Source organism: Talpa europaea (assembly GCF_964194135.1).
Source record: "Talpa europaea genome assembly, chromosome: 16".
Classification (NCBI taxonomy): Eukaryota; Metazoa; Chordata; class Mammalia; order Eulipotyphla; family Talpidae; genus Talpa; species Talpa europaea.
The window spans coordinates 2,111,584-2,128,517 of record NC_140084.1 but is presented as its reverse complement, the minus strand read 5'-3'; the positions used below and the strand labels follow the sequence as shown (position 1 = coordinate 2,128,517).

Genomic DNA, 16,934 nt, shown 5'->3' with positions numbered 1-16,934 from the left:
CCCTTAACCATTCAACCCACCTACTAAGCTCTTGCATTTCACCCACTATATTCTTCAGACCTGGTGCTCCCAACCGGCTTTCTCCTGTAACTGCCTGCTGCTGTTTCATGCGTCCAAGTGTCTTCCTTCATCTCTTTAAGATCACGATGCTTGTTTTAATTTCTCATTGTTTCACACATTCTTTTCTGACACACAGATTGTTCACTTTATTATTCTTCCTTTGTCATTCGCGGGCCCCTCACATTTCTCACCACTTTTCCCTGTCAGTTCATACTGCCCGTGTGCCCACAGAAAGACAGAGCCCTGGCCTGAGTTTTATCCTTTCATGGAGTGTATAGTTTAAGGGGCGGGGAGACTTCATAATCTGGGCCCCCAGCCCCACCCCTATCAGTGTCTTCTCAGGAACTCTTTATGAAGGTTATTCTAAAGGGTGATCTGCCATAACCCTGCCAGGGAGGAGAATATTACTGTTACACCCATTTTGCAGGTGAGCTAGTTGAGGCACGCACAGGTAAACTGGCTTATACAAGGTGGAAGTTACCGCGGGCCTGACCTCATTTACTTTTGTGGTCAGGAGGGCAGCGCCCCCTCACATCCCAGACTTGCCTGCAGCGTGGTCCCACCCTGACCATTTACTCAGCTACTCAGATCCCTCAGGGAGGAAGAGGGCAAGCAAGGGCCCCTCGTTTCTGCCCGCCCCACAAGCTGCCCTGTCTCAAAGAACTCTGCAGCGGGCCTCCAGCCGGCTCCCTGGGAGTCAGCAGACCTCGGGGGCAAATGCTCTGGCAGGGCTTCGCCACACATAATCTCCAGTGTCCTAGAAAGTGCACCAGAAAGGGTGAAAAGCAGAGTCCACACAGCTGGCTGGCCACCCTACAGGTCATGAGGAGGATTAGGATAAGCAGAGAGTTGGCACACGGCACTTCATAGCGCCTATCAGGGCAGTGAGAGCAACGGGAGTTGAATGAGCCACGAACGCAGCCCCAGCCCCTTTGGTGGGAGGCCAGGAGAAGGAGTGGAGACAGGGGTCATCCCAAGATGGGCCTCGGGCCTCAGCAGACTGTGGAGCCCACGCCCTCCTCCATCCTGAGGATACAGCGGAAGAACCTGCCAGCCACCCTTCCGCGCCGCTGGCGATCCTGGAAATCCAGCCGGGCCGCGGGTCTGCCCGCTGCTGTCCCACCCAGTAGCTCCAAGTTTCCAGAACTCTGCCCATTCCCTTCGCACGCTCTCAATTTTGACCACGGGTGCTTATTTTTTTCTCCCAGTTGACATTAGACTCTCTCTCTCTCTCATCCTAAACAATAACAGCCATGAAAACACGGGTTCGTGCCCGGGGTGTTTTGTCTGTAAAAGAAACACCTCCAGGTACCTACCCCCTGAAGCCGTCTCATCAGCACCCACAGCTCAGCACCCCCCCCCACTACCGCCCCGGTGGTGGGCTCTCCCACCTCTCCGGGGACTTGCCATGCACCCCCCGCCCCATCACAGACTCAGGAGCTGGGCCAGGGAGCCCAGCGTCGAGGTCCCAGCCACCGGGGCCGACTCTCAAGGAAGCAGATGGTCCTCCCTCTAATATCTGGACGGCAGGGCCCGCCCCCCACCCCCACACATGTCACGCTGATGCCTCTGGGTCTCGCATCTTCAAAAGTACTTTGAACAAACATTACCGACCCCTGAGCGTGTCTCAGAGAGAGGGCTAGGGAAGGGGCCGGCGCCAACCCGAGCTATCCTCAGCTGGGGGAAGAAACCAGGCAACCGAATTCCGTGACTTCACCCAAGCCACAGACTGGAGCTGGGCCCCCTCCTCACCCGCCCTCATTTCCCCCAATGGCAACTTTTACTGGCTCGCATTCCTCTTGCTGGGAACACTACTATTTAATTAAAAACGACAGACTTTTGTTTTCCTCTCCTTCCTTCCTCCTCCCTCCCATCTCCAGGACTGGATGCCAAGGAGACCCACCAAAAACATGCGGGTAACATTTGTTATGGCTTTGAAGATAAAAGTCAATTGAAGTAAGCCCTCGCTGTATTTCAAGTTTCCCCTAAAGCATGGAGCAAGCTGCCTGGCAGTTAAGGAAAGAAAAAAAAAAGGGGGGCACTGCAAATAAATGTCATTCTGCAGGAATACTTTGTAAAAATAAACAGGCTGAAAAAACCCAAAACTTGATTAATGGAAATCCACTCGGTTGGCCTCTGTCTGAGCTGCAAATGCATTTGTTCATATGGCTAAATCGGATCATTTTCATTGGGCTTTTAAATAAATAAGTAGATCAAACACTAGAAACGGTGGGGGAAGAAAGGGAAGTTTGTAGTTCTGTTTTTAAAGGACCCCAACTGCCGTGCCCCCCACCCACCAAGTTCTGACCTTTGCTAAGGGGACAGCAGCTCCAATTCCAGCCCAGGCAACCCACGAAGAGAAGTAGAAGAGAGAAAGCTCCCCGCTAAGTGGCGGGGCTGGAGGAGAGGGGGGCTTCCCCAGACGCACAGGCACAGGCTCAGCCAAGCTGCACCCAGCCCAGGTCCCACCACCCAGACACACACACCGGTCCCTCCCCCGCCCGAGGGCCAGACCAAAGAACTAGCCAGACCTGAGACTCAGTCTGTTCCCCTCTAAGCTAAAAAAAAAAAAAGAAAGAAAGAAAAAAAAATTAAATGTCACATCAAAAAGTTGATTCATCCTTTGATCCTTGGCTCACTCAAGTTCCACGCAGACCATCTGAAAGCCCCGTGCAGAGTTCCAGAGCTCCTAGGACATCTGTGAACACCAGTCCCGGGCCGGGAGCTGGACTCATCCACTTCCCTGTCACATCGACTGCTCCCCAGGCACGGCTCCAGCCTCGGGGCCCACTGGACGAGCTCAGAGGTGGGCCTGGGCTATGGCGAAATGAGACTCTCTCTGCTTGTGGGCCAAACTAAGTGGTCTACCAGGTCTCAGTGCCCCCCACCACCCCCATTTCTGCCACCCAGATCGCAGCCTGCTCTACTGGGGTTCCTGGGCAAATGGTACTGATGATGGATGCCACCCATACTCGGAGCACATGTGAAGGCGGCCACAGATCATGGGGCCAGTGCAGTCCTGCCCTCCATCCAGACACCCCGAAATGCCTTCCCTCTCTCCCCAGCCTACCTCGAAACCCACCCTTGAGTGTTGGCCACAGAAACAAGGTATGAGTCAGACAGAGCAGGTCCCCACACCCCTCCAGCACAGGCAAGCTCCCCACTGCTGGACCTGCACCCCTGCCTTGCCCAGGACCTTCCACCCAGGCAGCCCCCTGCCCCCAGCTCAACAGGAGACTGGTGCCTGTGCCACCTCTTAGGTTCCCCAGGGCATGGGCACAGGGTCGCGCTGATGGGGCAGGAGGCATCTGACAAGGGGTCTCTGTACTTAGAAACTGTGTCAGGAGGCTACGGAAAGTTGGGGTGGGTGGGACAGAGACCCAGGTCTGAGGTTGAAAGGGAGGGAGACAGGGATCATACCCGGGTGCCTCTACCAACGGTGCCAGCCACCCGCAGCTGCCGGGGTCCGGAGCTGCTGCCTGGGCAGCGCTGCCTCCCGATCCACTCCTCGATGCCTTTTCGAGCCCAGGCGGCGCTCACTGCGAAGCTGTCACCTGGGGCGGGGACAACACGAACCCTGAGACTGGCCCCGGGTCAAGAGTCACCCCAGCGCACGGGAAAGCAGTGGGACCAGTGGCGGCAGGAGGGGCTCCCCGTCTGTCACAATAGGTAGTCAGAAGGGGGTGGGGGTGAGGGGAAGCCCCAAGAGCCAGGACACCGAGGGAGGCTGGAAAGGGGCGCAGCAGCCAAGGAGGAAGGGTCTGGGGATCAGAGGAGTGAGACCCAGAGGCCAGGGCTGCGGGGAGGGTCTGGGGGGCCAAAGGCGACGCAGGTAGCGCGGAGGGGCGGGAAGCGGGGGACAGAGTGTCAGGAGAGGGGGCACCGCGCGCTCAGGACCCAGGGTCTCTGCGGAGGGGGCTCGGCCCAGAGACAGGGGGCAGGATTCTGAGGGAGGCCCTCGGGGTCTGAGGAGGGTGAAGGGCCGGAGCTGGAGCCCAGGAGGGCCGGGCGGCCGGGAGGGGGGGCCGGGGAGGGGCAGGCAGCCGGCTCGGGGAGTGGGGTCGCGGGGCCGGCGCCCGAGGAGGGGTGGGGCGGCCCCAGCCACAGGAGCCCGCGGGCTAGGCCCCCGCGCCGCGCTCGGGGGGCTCCCCCGTCCGCCCCGCGCCCCGCGCCCCGCGCCCCGCGCCCCGCGCCCCGCGCCCCGCGCCCCGCGCCCGCGCCCCGCGCCCCGCGCCTACCTTCCGGGCTCTCCCGGCGCCGGCACAGGGCGGCTGCGGGCGCGCGGCGGCGGGAGCAGGGGAGAAAGGAGAGCAGAGAGTTAGCGAGCGCCGGGGCAGCGGCGGGCCGCGGGCCGGCGCGCGGGGGACACTGACCCGGCTTGGAGTGGAGTTTCCCCATGCTGGGGCGCCGTCTACGCCATGCGCCCGCCCCGCCGCTCCCGCGCCGCGCCCGCCCGCCCCCCGCGCACCCCGGGGCGGCCCGAGCCCGAGGCGGCGCCGGGACGCGCTGCTGCCGCCGTCGTCGCGGCCGGACTGACGCCGGGGCGCGCCGAGCCCCCAGCCCGCCGCCGCGGCCGGCGCCTCCCCGCGCGCCCATTGGCCGGCGCGCGCTTCAAAGGCGAGGCGGCCGCGGGCGGGCGGGCGGGCGCGCGGGGCGGGGCGCGGGGGCGTCCGCGCGGGGTCCGGCGCGCGCTCGGGCGGCGCGGGGGGCCGGGGCGCGGGGGGCCGGGGCGCGGGGGGCCGGGGCGCGGGGGGCCGGGGCGCGCGTCCTCGGGTCGCGTCCTCTCGCGGCGGCCGCGCCTCTCCCGGGGAGCCCCCCCCCCCCCCCCCGCCGCTGCGCTCCGCGGGGGACTCCGCCGCGCCGGCACCCGCTGGAGACGCTGGGGTCCGGAGAGGCGCCCCGCGCGCCGCGCTCCCCCGGCCTCTGCCACCTGCCCTGGCACGGGCTTTACTGCTCCCCCGCCCCGGCCAGCACCCCCCTCACCCCCCTGGTTTTGGGGTCGAAAAGAAGCCCCCAACGTGCCTCCCGCCAGTTGTGGACTTAGCCCGCCCCAGGGGGCGGCAAGTGTCCCAAGCCGCGGTGTGCGACAGCCGCGGGGATCCCCTGGCCCTGGGTACCCACCCGGGGTGCCTGCCCCGCCGGCCTGGGTGCTACCAGCTGTGCCGCCCCGAAGGGGGTAACCGCTGGGGCTTTGATCTCCCTCGGTTTCCGCTCCCGGCTGCCTAGACCTAAGGGCTCGTTTGTTTTGTCTGGGGAGGTCTCTGCTGAGGGAGGACATCAAGGGGCTCCATCCTACCTTTGCGGCTCTCAGAGACAAGGCTGCTCTGCTCGGAGCCCCCTGGGCCCCTGAAGTCCATCCTAGGACCAGGGATCCTGGGCTAGGAGTGAGGAGACCAGCTCTGCCCCTTGGGCTGAAATCTCAGAGGGAGCCTTGGTTTTATGATCTGTGAAATGGAGCGACTGTGTAATAGAGACTGTGAGCCGCATAGGCCATTCTAAATTTTCTAGGAGTCACATTTTTTAAAAAAGAAACATAAAATTAATCTTAATGTTTTAGTTAACCCAATATGTAGAAAAATGTTCCAGACGTATAATTAGATACTTTGCACGCTTTGATTTGCACCATAGGTTTGCTATCCAGTGGACATTTAGAGGACACCGTGACCCAGAGCACCGCTTTGCAACACATTGCGAGGGCTGGGTAGCCCTGTGGCTGGCGGCTGCCGCGCTGGCCATCACAGTTCTGGAGCGACCACCTGCCTCAGAGACGGCAGAAGCTGTGCGGCCTCCTCCCAAGTCATAAATCTCTTCACCCAACAGAGTCTTACTTCCATGCTGCAGACTCCTAGCTGGGGAGGTGCCACGTCTCCCACCCCCACTTCTGTGCAGCCACCTTGGACTAGCTACTGGGGGCAGGGGTTGAGTGTGGGGACGCGAGCTGCCGTGTTATGAAGGGGAGTCCTCCTGCACCCTGGGACTGCTGGGAAGGAGACTGGGTGGGGAGGCATGAAAGACCGGTGGGTGACAGACGGGTGGGGAGGCTGACAATGCAGCATTATCTTGATGTGGCATCTCCTTTTGTCTCAACTTTCTGGGACCTGTTTCTGAACCCCTTTCCTATGGTTCCCTGTCAGAAGGGGCCTTAGACTTGCGACAAGCTTTCCGTCCTCAGTGGCCCTGTTTGGACAACCCTGTTTGGCTGGATGTTTGTCCAGAAAGGGACTGGTAATTTGTGATTTATGGGAGAAAATATCCTTTCTTCTCTTCCTTCTCTATGCACAATAACTCCACTAAGTTTCTTTCACACTAAGAGTCTGCTTTGCCTTTGTGAGCACAGATGGCTGGACCCCTTTGGAGCATGAAAGTTTGGGCATCCCTGGGTACCTCCTCGGTCATGTGCTAACACTCCCTTTCTTACACTCTTTTTCACGGGAATGCAGGGTAATCCTATAAGCAGGTACATCAATGCTGATAGCATTGTCCTTTTTATATTGCAGTTCTATATCTAGTACCATTGTTCTAAGTCATGCGTAGCCCTCACCACCCTCTGATGTGGGTTTGCCCTTGTGCTCTGGGCCCAGAGAGGTGAATTCACTTGGTCACAGTCACACAGCTATTCGGAGACTTGATCAGGAATCCCACCCAAGCCAAGTTGGTTCCTTGCCCATGTTTGCGTCCACTGCTTCAGACTGTCCCATCACAGTTCAGACCTGACTTCCACCATCAGACAGAGGGCCCCTCATGTGGAAGCAAATGTTAATCAAGCGCCAGCTATGGAGTGAACTCCCATTTCAGGCACTTGAGAGACATCAGTGGACAAAATACATAAAATACCTACAAGCCTCACTCTCACGGAGTGCTCAGACTCTGCTGGGAGAAGCCAGGCCAGAAGCACACGCACAGATTGTGCACATCATGGAAGCAGCTTCATGGGTTAGAAGGCGTGGCGACTGTCACAATGGTTCCCAACAGAAGCAGTTTTGCGGCCCCCCCCTTCACCCCCGCAGGGAACATTTGGCAATTTCTGGAGGCATCTAGCAAGTAGAGGCTAAGGTCGCTACTAAACAGCTAAAATCCTACAAGGTACAAGGTACGCAGCCTCTAAAACAAAGAATTATCTGGCCCCAAAGTTCAGTAACACCAAAGAAAGCCATCCCCGCCCGCCCCTCCTCCAGCTGTAGAAAAATGTTTTAAAAATGTTAAAAACAAAAAAAGTAAAGCAGAATCGCGGAAGGTGAGGGTGTCGGGAGGGAGGTGGGGTGTCAAGCATCTGAATCAGAGTGGGAGCCTCCCTGCAGATCCCTCCAGGGGCAATGAAACATGGTTGGGTGCTGTTTGTCCCCGTCACCCTCACCCCACCGTGCCAGGGTGCCTCTGAATCAAAACAAAACTCTGAGCCTTCTTTCTCACAGTGCTCCCAAGTTGGTTACTTCCTTAAACTGGCCATGGCTTTCTTCTTTCATGAGAAAAAAGTATCCCCTCTTCCCCTTGGGAATTTCTTTTTACAGTTCAAAAAGAGATAAAAGCAAGAGCTAAAACTCTGCAGTTACCACTCTGAGTCTTGGGGGAAGTAAATCCCAAGTGTCCAGACACAAAGGCCCCTCCACCTTCAGCCTGCCCGGCCCAGCCCAGCAGGCGCCTGGGACTTTGCTGCTGTTGGAACACACACACACACACACACACACACACACACACACACACACACACACACACGCCACCCGGCCCTGGGGTGAAAGACCAGAGAGGTGGGCTTTGGAGTGAATCCTCAGCCTGTCCAGGGATCTGAGGAGGGCTCCCCTGGGCCACCAGGCCGCGTCCACCTGGGGTGGCTCTTCGGCCTCTGCAGGCTTCCCGCCCACGACTCTCTGTCTTTTTATGTGTTTTAATAATTTATCTGGCCCATTTCTTGGGCTGTATACTTACAGTGACACATCTTTTTCTTTGAAGATTTCCCATCCTTTGGGGAGGAGAATGGGAAAGGAAGGCAAGGAAGAGATAAGAGGGAGAGATTATAACAGAAACGGGTTTCATGGGGCTTGAGATTTAGCAAGGCTGGTTAGGTGAAATCTGTAAGACGTGGAGCTGGGAGGTTTGAAAGAAAAAACACATCACCCTGGTCGGCCATTCCCGTGCTTGTCCCCAAGTTAAGCCACCTGATCTGGTCCCCTTCAAATGCCACTTCCTAGAGGAAACTCTCCTTGACCTTTCAACCTGAGCTCGGACCACTCTCTTAATAACCAAAATCTCCTTCCGCTCCACTTGGCTACTCCTTACATTTAATGTTGGGGCTAAATTTCCCTCCCCAAGTCTGGGTTTCTTGGGGGGACAGGAGGAGGAGGTCTAGCCTGAATTGCAACTCTAGGTGCAGTGCCCAGCACTGCCCATAGGAGGTGCTCCGCATAGAGAGGAACCTACCCTGTCCCACCTCCACCCTGGGGTGCCCAGGGTCATCCATCAATAAGAGGATGGGAGGGTTGCCAAGAATATGGTCGGGGATGAAACTCCCAGGTCCCTAGGGGGGCATCGCTGCAAACTAGCAAGGCTGGATGTTGCTAAGTGGCTCAGGGACCTGGTTTCAGTGAGGAGGGGAGGGTTAAATGGTTGTGCCTGAGAGATCACAGAAACTTTGGAGATGGCAACCTGGAAAGGGAAGGGAACGATCTCGGGGAAACAGGATATGAGAAGAGTGAGATGTAAGGCTTAAGAAGGGGTGCACAAAGGAGGGGGGGCAGCTGGCAAAGCTCAGGACAGTGGCATCTACTGTGCATGTAGTATGCAGCTGGCAGCTGGCCCCTGCTCAGCTCTGTGCAGAATCACCCCTCCGCCCCCCGCCCCCGTGAGACCAAACCTCAGCCACATGCTCACCACACACCCGGATTAGTGGCTTGGGACAGAACGAAGGAATCAGAAGGGTCATCACAGCCCATGAGTAGGGCCGCAGGCCACAGCCGTGAGCAGAGTGAGGTGTTCATCAAGAGAGCAAGACGGCACGGGAGGCAGCTGGGGGAGCGCCAGTCTCCAGCACCTGTCCTTGGAATTGAGCAGGGCCTAGACTTCTCCCAGAGCGACAGGTGAGGTCCTCAGGCTTTAGAGGGGAGAGGCCCCAAGGACAGCTACTGGAGCGCGCGTGTTCGCTGAACTGAACTGAATCTCCATGCACCCTCTCCTCCAGGGTGCCCCAGGTCAGGCAACAGGAGGGCCGAGCCGTCCCGCCTTCATATGGCTCCTGCCAACCCCAGCCCTGCCTCTCCCGCCCTGCCCCAGCTGGAATGAGAAGCCTTCCAGCCCAGCACCGGTGCTCCTACTTCTAGACTTCCACAGAAGCCTGCGTGACAGTCCCTCTTCTTAAGCCTTTGTTTTCTGGTCGCATGCAGTCAGCCCTACCCCATCACTACTCTCGTCTCCCTGTCCATGAAACAGAAGCAAGGGTCCAGGGGACCCACATTTCCCGAAATAGATTCCACCTGAACACCAGAGCTGTGAGGCGCTAATATTATGTGAAAGAGGCATGGGGTCGGGATTAAGGAGGGAGGAAAGGGCTCTGAGGGGAACACGTTCCTTGGCAGGACCTTCGGGGAGAGCGGGGCTTTAGGGTTCTCCGATGGGAGGGCATCCTAAGCAGCGCTTTTCAGACTCACAAGACCAGGAGAACCCCTTTCAGGAGGCTCACATGAAAACAGGTGTTCACAGGACACACTTTGGAAAATACTGGACCAAGATTTCTTCCAGTCTGAGATTCTGAGTCCTAGTTCCAGGGCACTAGCCCAAGAGGGCGGAGGAAGGAAGCTCGGAGAGGACAGAGCCAGTGTGAGAAGCCTCCCGGGGGAGTCCATCCACATGTGAGGGGTACATTTACCCTGTCCTGGGAGCAAGAGGGCGCCTACTAGTCCTGGGGCTTCTTGTGGGTACCCGGAGCTTCTTGAGGGTACCCGGAGCTTCTTGCGGTCTCAGCTGAGGTGAGAAGGAAAAGCCGAGGTAGCAAAGCTCATGCTCCACTTCCCCGCCTCAGCTCCTGCCCTTCTTGCTCAGCCTCCTCCCCCCTCCTCTCGCTCTTCCTCCTCCCACCCACAGCGAACACCGGTGCTCTTGCTGCTGTGTTGGTACCACATGACCCCCTGGTTCTATGCCACAGAAGATGGGATGCCTGACCCAGGCATCTTTTGTGGAATTTGAATAGAGAGGCCGAGGACCTGGGGTCCACATGCTAGTGGAAACTGAGGATTAAGAGCTCCTTCATTTTTGGGGCCCATGGGGGTGATAAACAAGCAGAAAGAAGCAGGAGCAGGACCAGAGAGAAGCAGAGGTGAGAACCAGGCAGAGAGCGACATCCAGACGGTCTTGTCCCTGACCCTGCCTGCTCCTAGACCCCGGTCTCGTCAGTTCTGCCTGTGAGTTCTTTCCTGGGGGCTGAGAGACCCCTGGGCCAAATAACATAGAAGAGGCTCCTTGGAATTTAATAAACACATGAACCCTTGGGACCATGTTTAGGCTCATCGCTGTCTCCAGGAATCCATTTCATTACTGCAAAGCAGGGGCATTAAGCCCACATTCCCAGGGCGCCTGTGAAATTACCCCGGGACGTCAGCCCATAACAGGTGACTGTCAGGCCCGCTCGCCCAGTGACAAGGGGAGTCGTCCTTTGATGAATGCCTGTCATCTATGGCAATAATCAGGATGCTGAGGACAACGGCCCGGGCCCACCCGGGAAGGGGCAGTCTGGGTGGGGCCTGAGAACCTGCATTGCCAACAAGTCCTCAGGTAGACTGAGGCCGCTGGTCTGTAGATCATACCCTGAGAATATTGAATTTGTATAACTGGCAGCTACCAGGGTTCTAGAACTTGCCTCTTCGCTGACAGAGTAGCAATGCTGTGGAGGAAAGGCTGGGAAAGAAATCAGGGAGAAAGGACCAGAGAATTTTTTTTTTTTAATTTATATATTAAGTCATTCAGCAAAGATTTGTTGAGGGCCTAATTTATACCAGGCTCTTATGTTAACAATGCAGACAAAAATAAGTCAGTGAAATATGTGTTGTATCTATGGGGGGGAAATCAAGTGGGAAAGAGAGAGCAGAAATACCAGGACAGGACTTGCAATTTTAGATCAAGGGGATCCGTGAGGGTAACCTCTGAGCAAAGACTTGAGCCATAATGGTACAGGGGAAAGCAGGTCCACGCAGAGGGAACAGCATGTGCAAAGGTCCAGCAGTGAGGACATGTGTGAATGTTCTGGAAACAGCATGGAGGCTGGTGACTGAAGCAAGGAGGTGGGGGAGGGTGCCGGGGGGAGGAGAAGATGAGGTTGGAAGGTGACAAGTCCAGCTCATGAGAACATTGTGGGCTTTGGCTTTACCCAGGGGACACGGGAGCCATTAGAGGGGAGCTGTGTCCAGACCACTCGGCCGCTGCATTGACAGCACAGTGCAGATTAGAGGGCGGGGGCGGGAGGCCAGGCCGAAGCAAGGAGGCCCATGGCCATGGCTTGGGCCAGGCAGACAGCAGAGGAGGAGGTGAGTCGTCTATCGCATGCCAGATGTGCTTGGAAGTTAGAGGTGGCGAGATTAGCTAATGTAGTGGACATATAGACAGGGGAGCTCAGGAAGATGCCAACATTTTTTACCTGAGCCCTGGGGAAACCAAGCTGTGTTCACTGAGATGAGGAACGCAGACGGTCCCCTGGGTAGGCAAGGGCCAGGTCTCCGTTTGGAACCTGCTGTTCTGAGGGGCCTGTTGAAAATCTGAGTGTTGACATCAAATAGACAGTCAGACCTACGAGCCTAGAGTTCCGAAGCAAGCTGCGCGCCAAGAGCTACACTTGGGGGTCACAAGCACACTTGGAGTGTTCCCCTGGGGAGCGGACCGAGGGTGGAGGCCTGGGTCCCTGTGAACTTTATTAGTCCACAGGCGTTTGCCCACCTCCTCAGAAACTCAGCACCATAAAGACCTCTTGACCTCCATTCAACCCTCGCGGGTTCCCCTCTTTGAAAACCCCCTTCTTTGCCAATCCTTCTCATACCTGCTTACCACTCCCCCGCAGCAAGTGGGATTCCTGGCTCCACATCTGAACTCTCAAAGCACCTCTTCATTCAAACCGGCCCGGGAGATAAAGGAGACAGTGTGCGTGACCCGCTCAGGGCCTGGCGCACCGAGGGACCCGGGCCGGTGGATGTCCTCTCACCCTGACGAGAGGGTCGCAGCAGAGGCCCCGCCGCCCACTGTAGGCCTGCTCTGAGCTAATCCTGCCTGGGCCCACCTCGGGCCACACCCAGCCTGGCACCCAGCAGGGGCTGTAGAAATGCTTGCTGTGGAGAAAAGGCTGAGCAGCCAGCCCATCTCACCAGAGGTGACACATCCCGCAGGCTTCCCAAGCCCTTCCCACATCACTGTGGTTTCTTCCGACTCTGGGCCCAGCAGAAGGTCACCGCCACCCTAGCTTTCCAAGTGGGATTTGCTCAAATACAGCCATCCCTGGTTAGGGCAAAAAGGCAGGGGTCACTGCCTGTGCTCCCCGCCACGGCTGGCCCTTCCCTCAGAAGCCCCCAGGGCCTGAGCTTTCTCCCCCAGCTGAGAGGGAGCCACTGGCATCTCCCGGCGGCGAGCTGGGATGTGTCCTCCACCTGGCGTCTCTTTAACATCATCGTCTGTGAACGTCTGTGGGTGACAAGTATCTTTGTACTGAGTCCCCCTTCCCGGGCCCCTCCCTCTCGCCGGGTTCTAACTCTCTCGCACGCTTCCGTCTACACAAAGAGACCATTGAGAGGCAGGCCGTGGGACGCCGCCTTTGATCTGGGGTTCTAATAATGTGTGTATGTTTGCGTCCCCAAACAATGCAGCAGCTCGATGGAGCCGGGAGGAAGCGAGCCGGCAGGAGGGCCACCACGGAGGCCTGGCGTGCCCATCCGCACGTTGCGGCACGTTTGAGAGGCTTCTTCTGAGGGGCATTCGCCGCACAGACAGGCGCAGTCCCTGCTGGCTGGGATTGGCCACACTGAGCCCTGGGAGGTCACCAGGACCACTGGGGGCTCCCAGGGTGGGTAGGGGGTCACAGCTCACCAGGGCGAGGGCCAGAAACACAAGCCAGGGCCTTGTCCAGGTAGACTTAGTAGCCGGTGCCCAGGGACAGGGTAGCTCAACACCAGCCACCAGCCAAGGTGCAAGACTGGCTAGTTTTGGGGTTTGTTTTTTTTTGGGGGGAGGGAATATTTCAAAAGTAGCTGCAAATCCAGGTTTCTAGGTAAAATCTCCAAACTTTAAATTATTGGCAACTAGTCTGTACTGCTCGTGTTCTACTCCAGTCTCTGGGTAGCAATGCAGGGGGCAAGCTAAATAGAAGCGTCTGACAATAACTAGGAAGGCATTTTATTTTGGAATAGCAGTGGAATTAGCGTAACTGGGAATGGAGATGCAACTGGGAACCAAGCTAGAGGAGAGGATGCGTAGAGGGGACACTGAAACAGAAAGCTTGTTGCCCTATTTGTGGAGGCTCAAATTTGTGACGGTTAAACACCATACTTTTTCCATTTGTTCTGCATTTTGATTCTAAAAATAAAATAAAATAAATTTTAAATTAAAATACGTATAGGCAACGAATTAAAAATCTTTAATTCATGGTAAAGATCAAATGAAGCATAATTTCCACCGGAAACCAGCCTGGGTCACCAGCTTTGCCCTCTGCTTGGGTAAAGCATCTCAGAGAAAGTGGTCCTTGGAAGCAAGGAGCTATGGGAGGCAATCATTCAGCCCAGCCCCTGGATGTCCCCTCCCCCAAGGGGGGAAAAAAGGGGGTGGTGATGTCAGGCAGGTGCCTGCTGCCCCAGGACCCACCAGATACTTTCATGCCCTCAGCCCTACTCATTTAGCCCCTTGGCAGATGGGAACCAAGTCCTTCCAATGTGCTGGGACTGGACTGGGCACAGGGGGTACAAGAATCATCCCTGCATTCAAAGCTTCCAGTCCCGATTGCTTTCAAGTCCAGGTAAGGGGGCAGACGTGTGAGAAGCTAAAGTATGCTGAGCCCCACTACTACCAAGCTCTGTGAGAAGAGCTGTCTGAGTTCCATTATCTCAGGTAATTCTTGCAACCCTCTAGGAAGAAGGGACTGTGATTACCATTGCCACTTTATGTATAAAGAAAAGGGCTCAAGGAAAATAGAGAGACTGGATACAAACCCCTATTGCCTGCCAGCTGAACCCTTGTATGTGGCCCCAATATATTTTCAGTGTCATGGACTGCAGGACGGGCCAGCCATAACTCTTAAGGTTGTGCAGTGTGAAACCTGGGTAACTGTACATGGTGACCCTATGATTATACAGACAAATTACAATCAATTAAGTGTTAATGTTGAGGCTGAAATCCTTCTTCCCAGCATAAGTCTTGCTTCTATTGAAGAAACAAATTTCTTTTATGCTTAGGCCTTCCGATTTCCATGGGTACCTGAGAGAAGCAAAGACAATACAGAACGTTAATGCCTCCTGGCTCCAATCTTTGACCTCAGTTTTCTCATCTGCAATTAAGGGTTGTGATCATGGCACATCACCTGAGGTTGACAAGGGGTGGGGGAGTGAAGAGCTGAGAATTAGGCTCAGGTTCCCCACCCTGTCTACTCCCCATCTGTCCCCTAAACAGGGGTGAGGGATTAGGGGCATGGCAAATGATTCCGGAGGACATACAGAGGACGGGCAAGCCTTTGAAAAGCTCCTCTCTGAAAACCCAGGGAATGGTAAATAAACAGCAGTAAGTTATCTTAAAGCGGTTTAAACAGAGGTGAGTATAGTCCCACTTGATTGCAGGCCCCCTCATTCAAGCCAAAGTTTTAATGTACAAGTAATATTCTAGATACCTCTGGCTCCAGATGAAAAAGAACTCGGATTTCAAAATTGTTCAAATGCTAATAAAAAACACCAGTATTTCTGTTCTTAAAAACCAATGCGTTCACAGATTTAAAGCAGCATTGCACGTCACCCCCACCCTCAGCTAGGACCCCTGGTCTCCTTGACTCCATCATCTGGCCGGTTCCTGGGATGCCTAAGGAGCCTTCCAAGTCCCCTCTTTCCACCGTCCCACTCTCTGCAGTCCCCACTAGGGGCTCCTGTTCATCCTTCAGTCCCAGCAGAAGCACCACCATTTCCTCCACGAGCCCGCGGTTCTTCCCCGTTTAAGCCCTGGCTGGAGGCCGGGAGAGGTCTCATCTTCAACTCAAGTGACTTAGCAGAAATAGACAATTCCTCGCCTGCTCCTGTCCTAGCAGCAGAAGATATTCTGGAGCCAACTATTAAAATAATAACAGGAAAGGAGGGGCTGAGGCTGTGCTTTGCAAGATGAGCAGGAAGGGGTAGCCTCCCCACTTTAAGGCAGATCAGTCCCTGGTCAACCCCTGCCCTGAGGACTGCCCCCAACAAGTCCTGTGGAGTCCATGTGGTGACAGGCCATCTGCACTGACCTCCACGCTATGCGAAGCCCAAGGTGAAGTCATACTGGATGCTAGGGGGCTGTCATCAGTGTGCCCTTCACCCAGCGCAGGACAAGCTGGGCGCTCAGGACAGTGAACTGGTGAACATAAAATATGTAGAATATGTGAGCCAATAAATCTCCCTCCATTGTGTAAGTGGGTTTGAGTGGGATTTTCACACCTGCTGCCAAAAGGGTCTTGAGCGATACATGAACGAAAGGGGATGGAAAAATGCTTTCCCTGCACGACCTTCCTTACACTGCATCTCTCTGCTTGTGCTCCCTTTTGATGTTGTGCTACCAGTTTGCTTTGTTCCTTTCCTATTTAAAACATGTCAGTGCTTTTCTAGGTAACTCAGGTCAGCTCAGGTAGGGGGTCACCTGATACATCCAGCAGGCTCGATGCAGCGTGGCCTGCACAGCTCTCCCACAGGAGAGCTGTGGGAGCAGCAGGAAGGCCATGGCAGGGGTGGAGGGCTGGCTCCAGTGCCGCCCTGACCCTGATTATGTGTTAGTGGGTAGATTCAGCCCCCCTTTAATGGAATGAGGGGGCATCTCTTATAGAATGAAGAGAACTTCCCTTCTAGATCTAACAGGTATTTGGGGTTAACACTGGTCACAGCCTAGATCACGAGTACAGATTGGCGAGGTGAAGAGAGGTGAGAATGTCTGCATGCTGAGTGTGTGCAGGCCTCTCTGGAGTTCACCTGAGACTCTTTGAAGGTGACAGACTCTGGGCACCACCTTCCTGCTATTCTGACAGTTTTTCTTGCCTGATCTGAAACCACTTCCGTTGCAGCAGAAATAGTTATCTGTGCCCCAGTATCCACTCTCCCCGTCTCTCTTCTAGAGGCAGATTGACCACACAGCTAGATGTCCATTTCCCCACCTGCCTTGCAGCCAAGTGTGGCCATGTGTGAGCAGGAGATGCGCAGAGGAGACGGGGCTTGTCCTTGGCCTGCTCCTTCCTTCTGCAGCTGGAACACAACCTGGGTGCAGAGATCCAAATGGAGCCATGGGCATGGGCAGAGGACAAGAGGGAAGTCTTGCCCTGAACCTACAGCCCGTGGATGCAGTGGAGCCCGACTGCCCTCCACTCAGCCTCTGCCCCAACTGGCAGCTCCTCCCCAGCTCACACTAAATTCTCAGAGACTTTGCCAGTCAGGGCGAGGAGCTATCACGAAGACAGCGGAGGATGAGGAGGGATGGGACTGGGAAGCTTTCGTCCGACACCCCCTGCTGCAGCCGTTGATCGCCGTCATCCTGGAAGCTTGACTTTTTCCACTGGCCACAAATACTGTCCGTTGTGTTCCTTGACGTAACAGGCACTTTTCGTTCATTTTCAAGAAAATGTCTGCCAATACTGAAGAGGTTCAACACCATTTCTTTTACTCTTTTTTTTTTCCCAAGTTAAAAATGGTCTTCGGCTA

At 55.9% G+C, this 16,934-nt stretch overlaps 1 protein-coding gene across 1 annotated transcript in view; it reads right to left on the bottom strand.

Annotated features, from left to right (window-relative positions):
* NKD1 (NKD inhibitor of WNT signaling pathway 1) overlaps positions 1 to 4,458 on the bottom strand; it is a gene marked incomplete at its 5' end in the record, with an annotated part of 69,762 nt that extends 65,304 nt beyond the window's left edge. Inside the window, 3 exons of the mRNA XM_084257187.1 lie at positions 3,481 to 3,614; positions 4,299 to 4,331; positions 4,434 to 4,458. Coding sequence (XP_084113313.1) covers positions 3,481 to 3,614; positions 4,299 to 4,331; positions 4,434 to 4,458 — 192 coding nt within the window. The remainder of the gene's footprint in view (positions 1 to 3,480; positions 3,615 to 4,298; positions 4,332 to 4,433) is intronic.
* Positions 4,459 to 16,934: the final 12,476 nt, after the last annotated feature.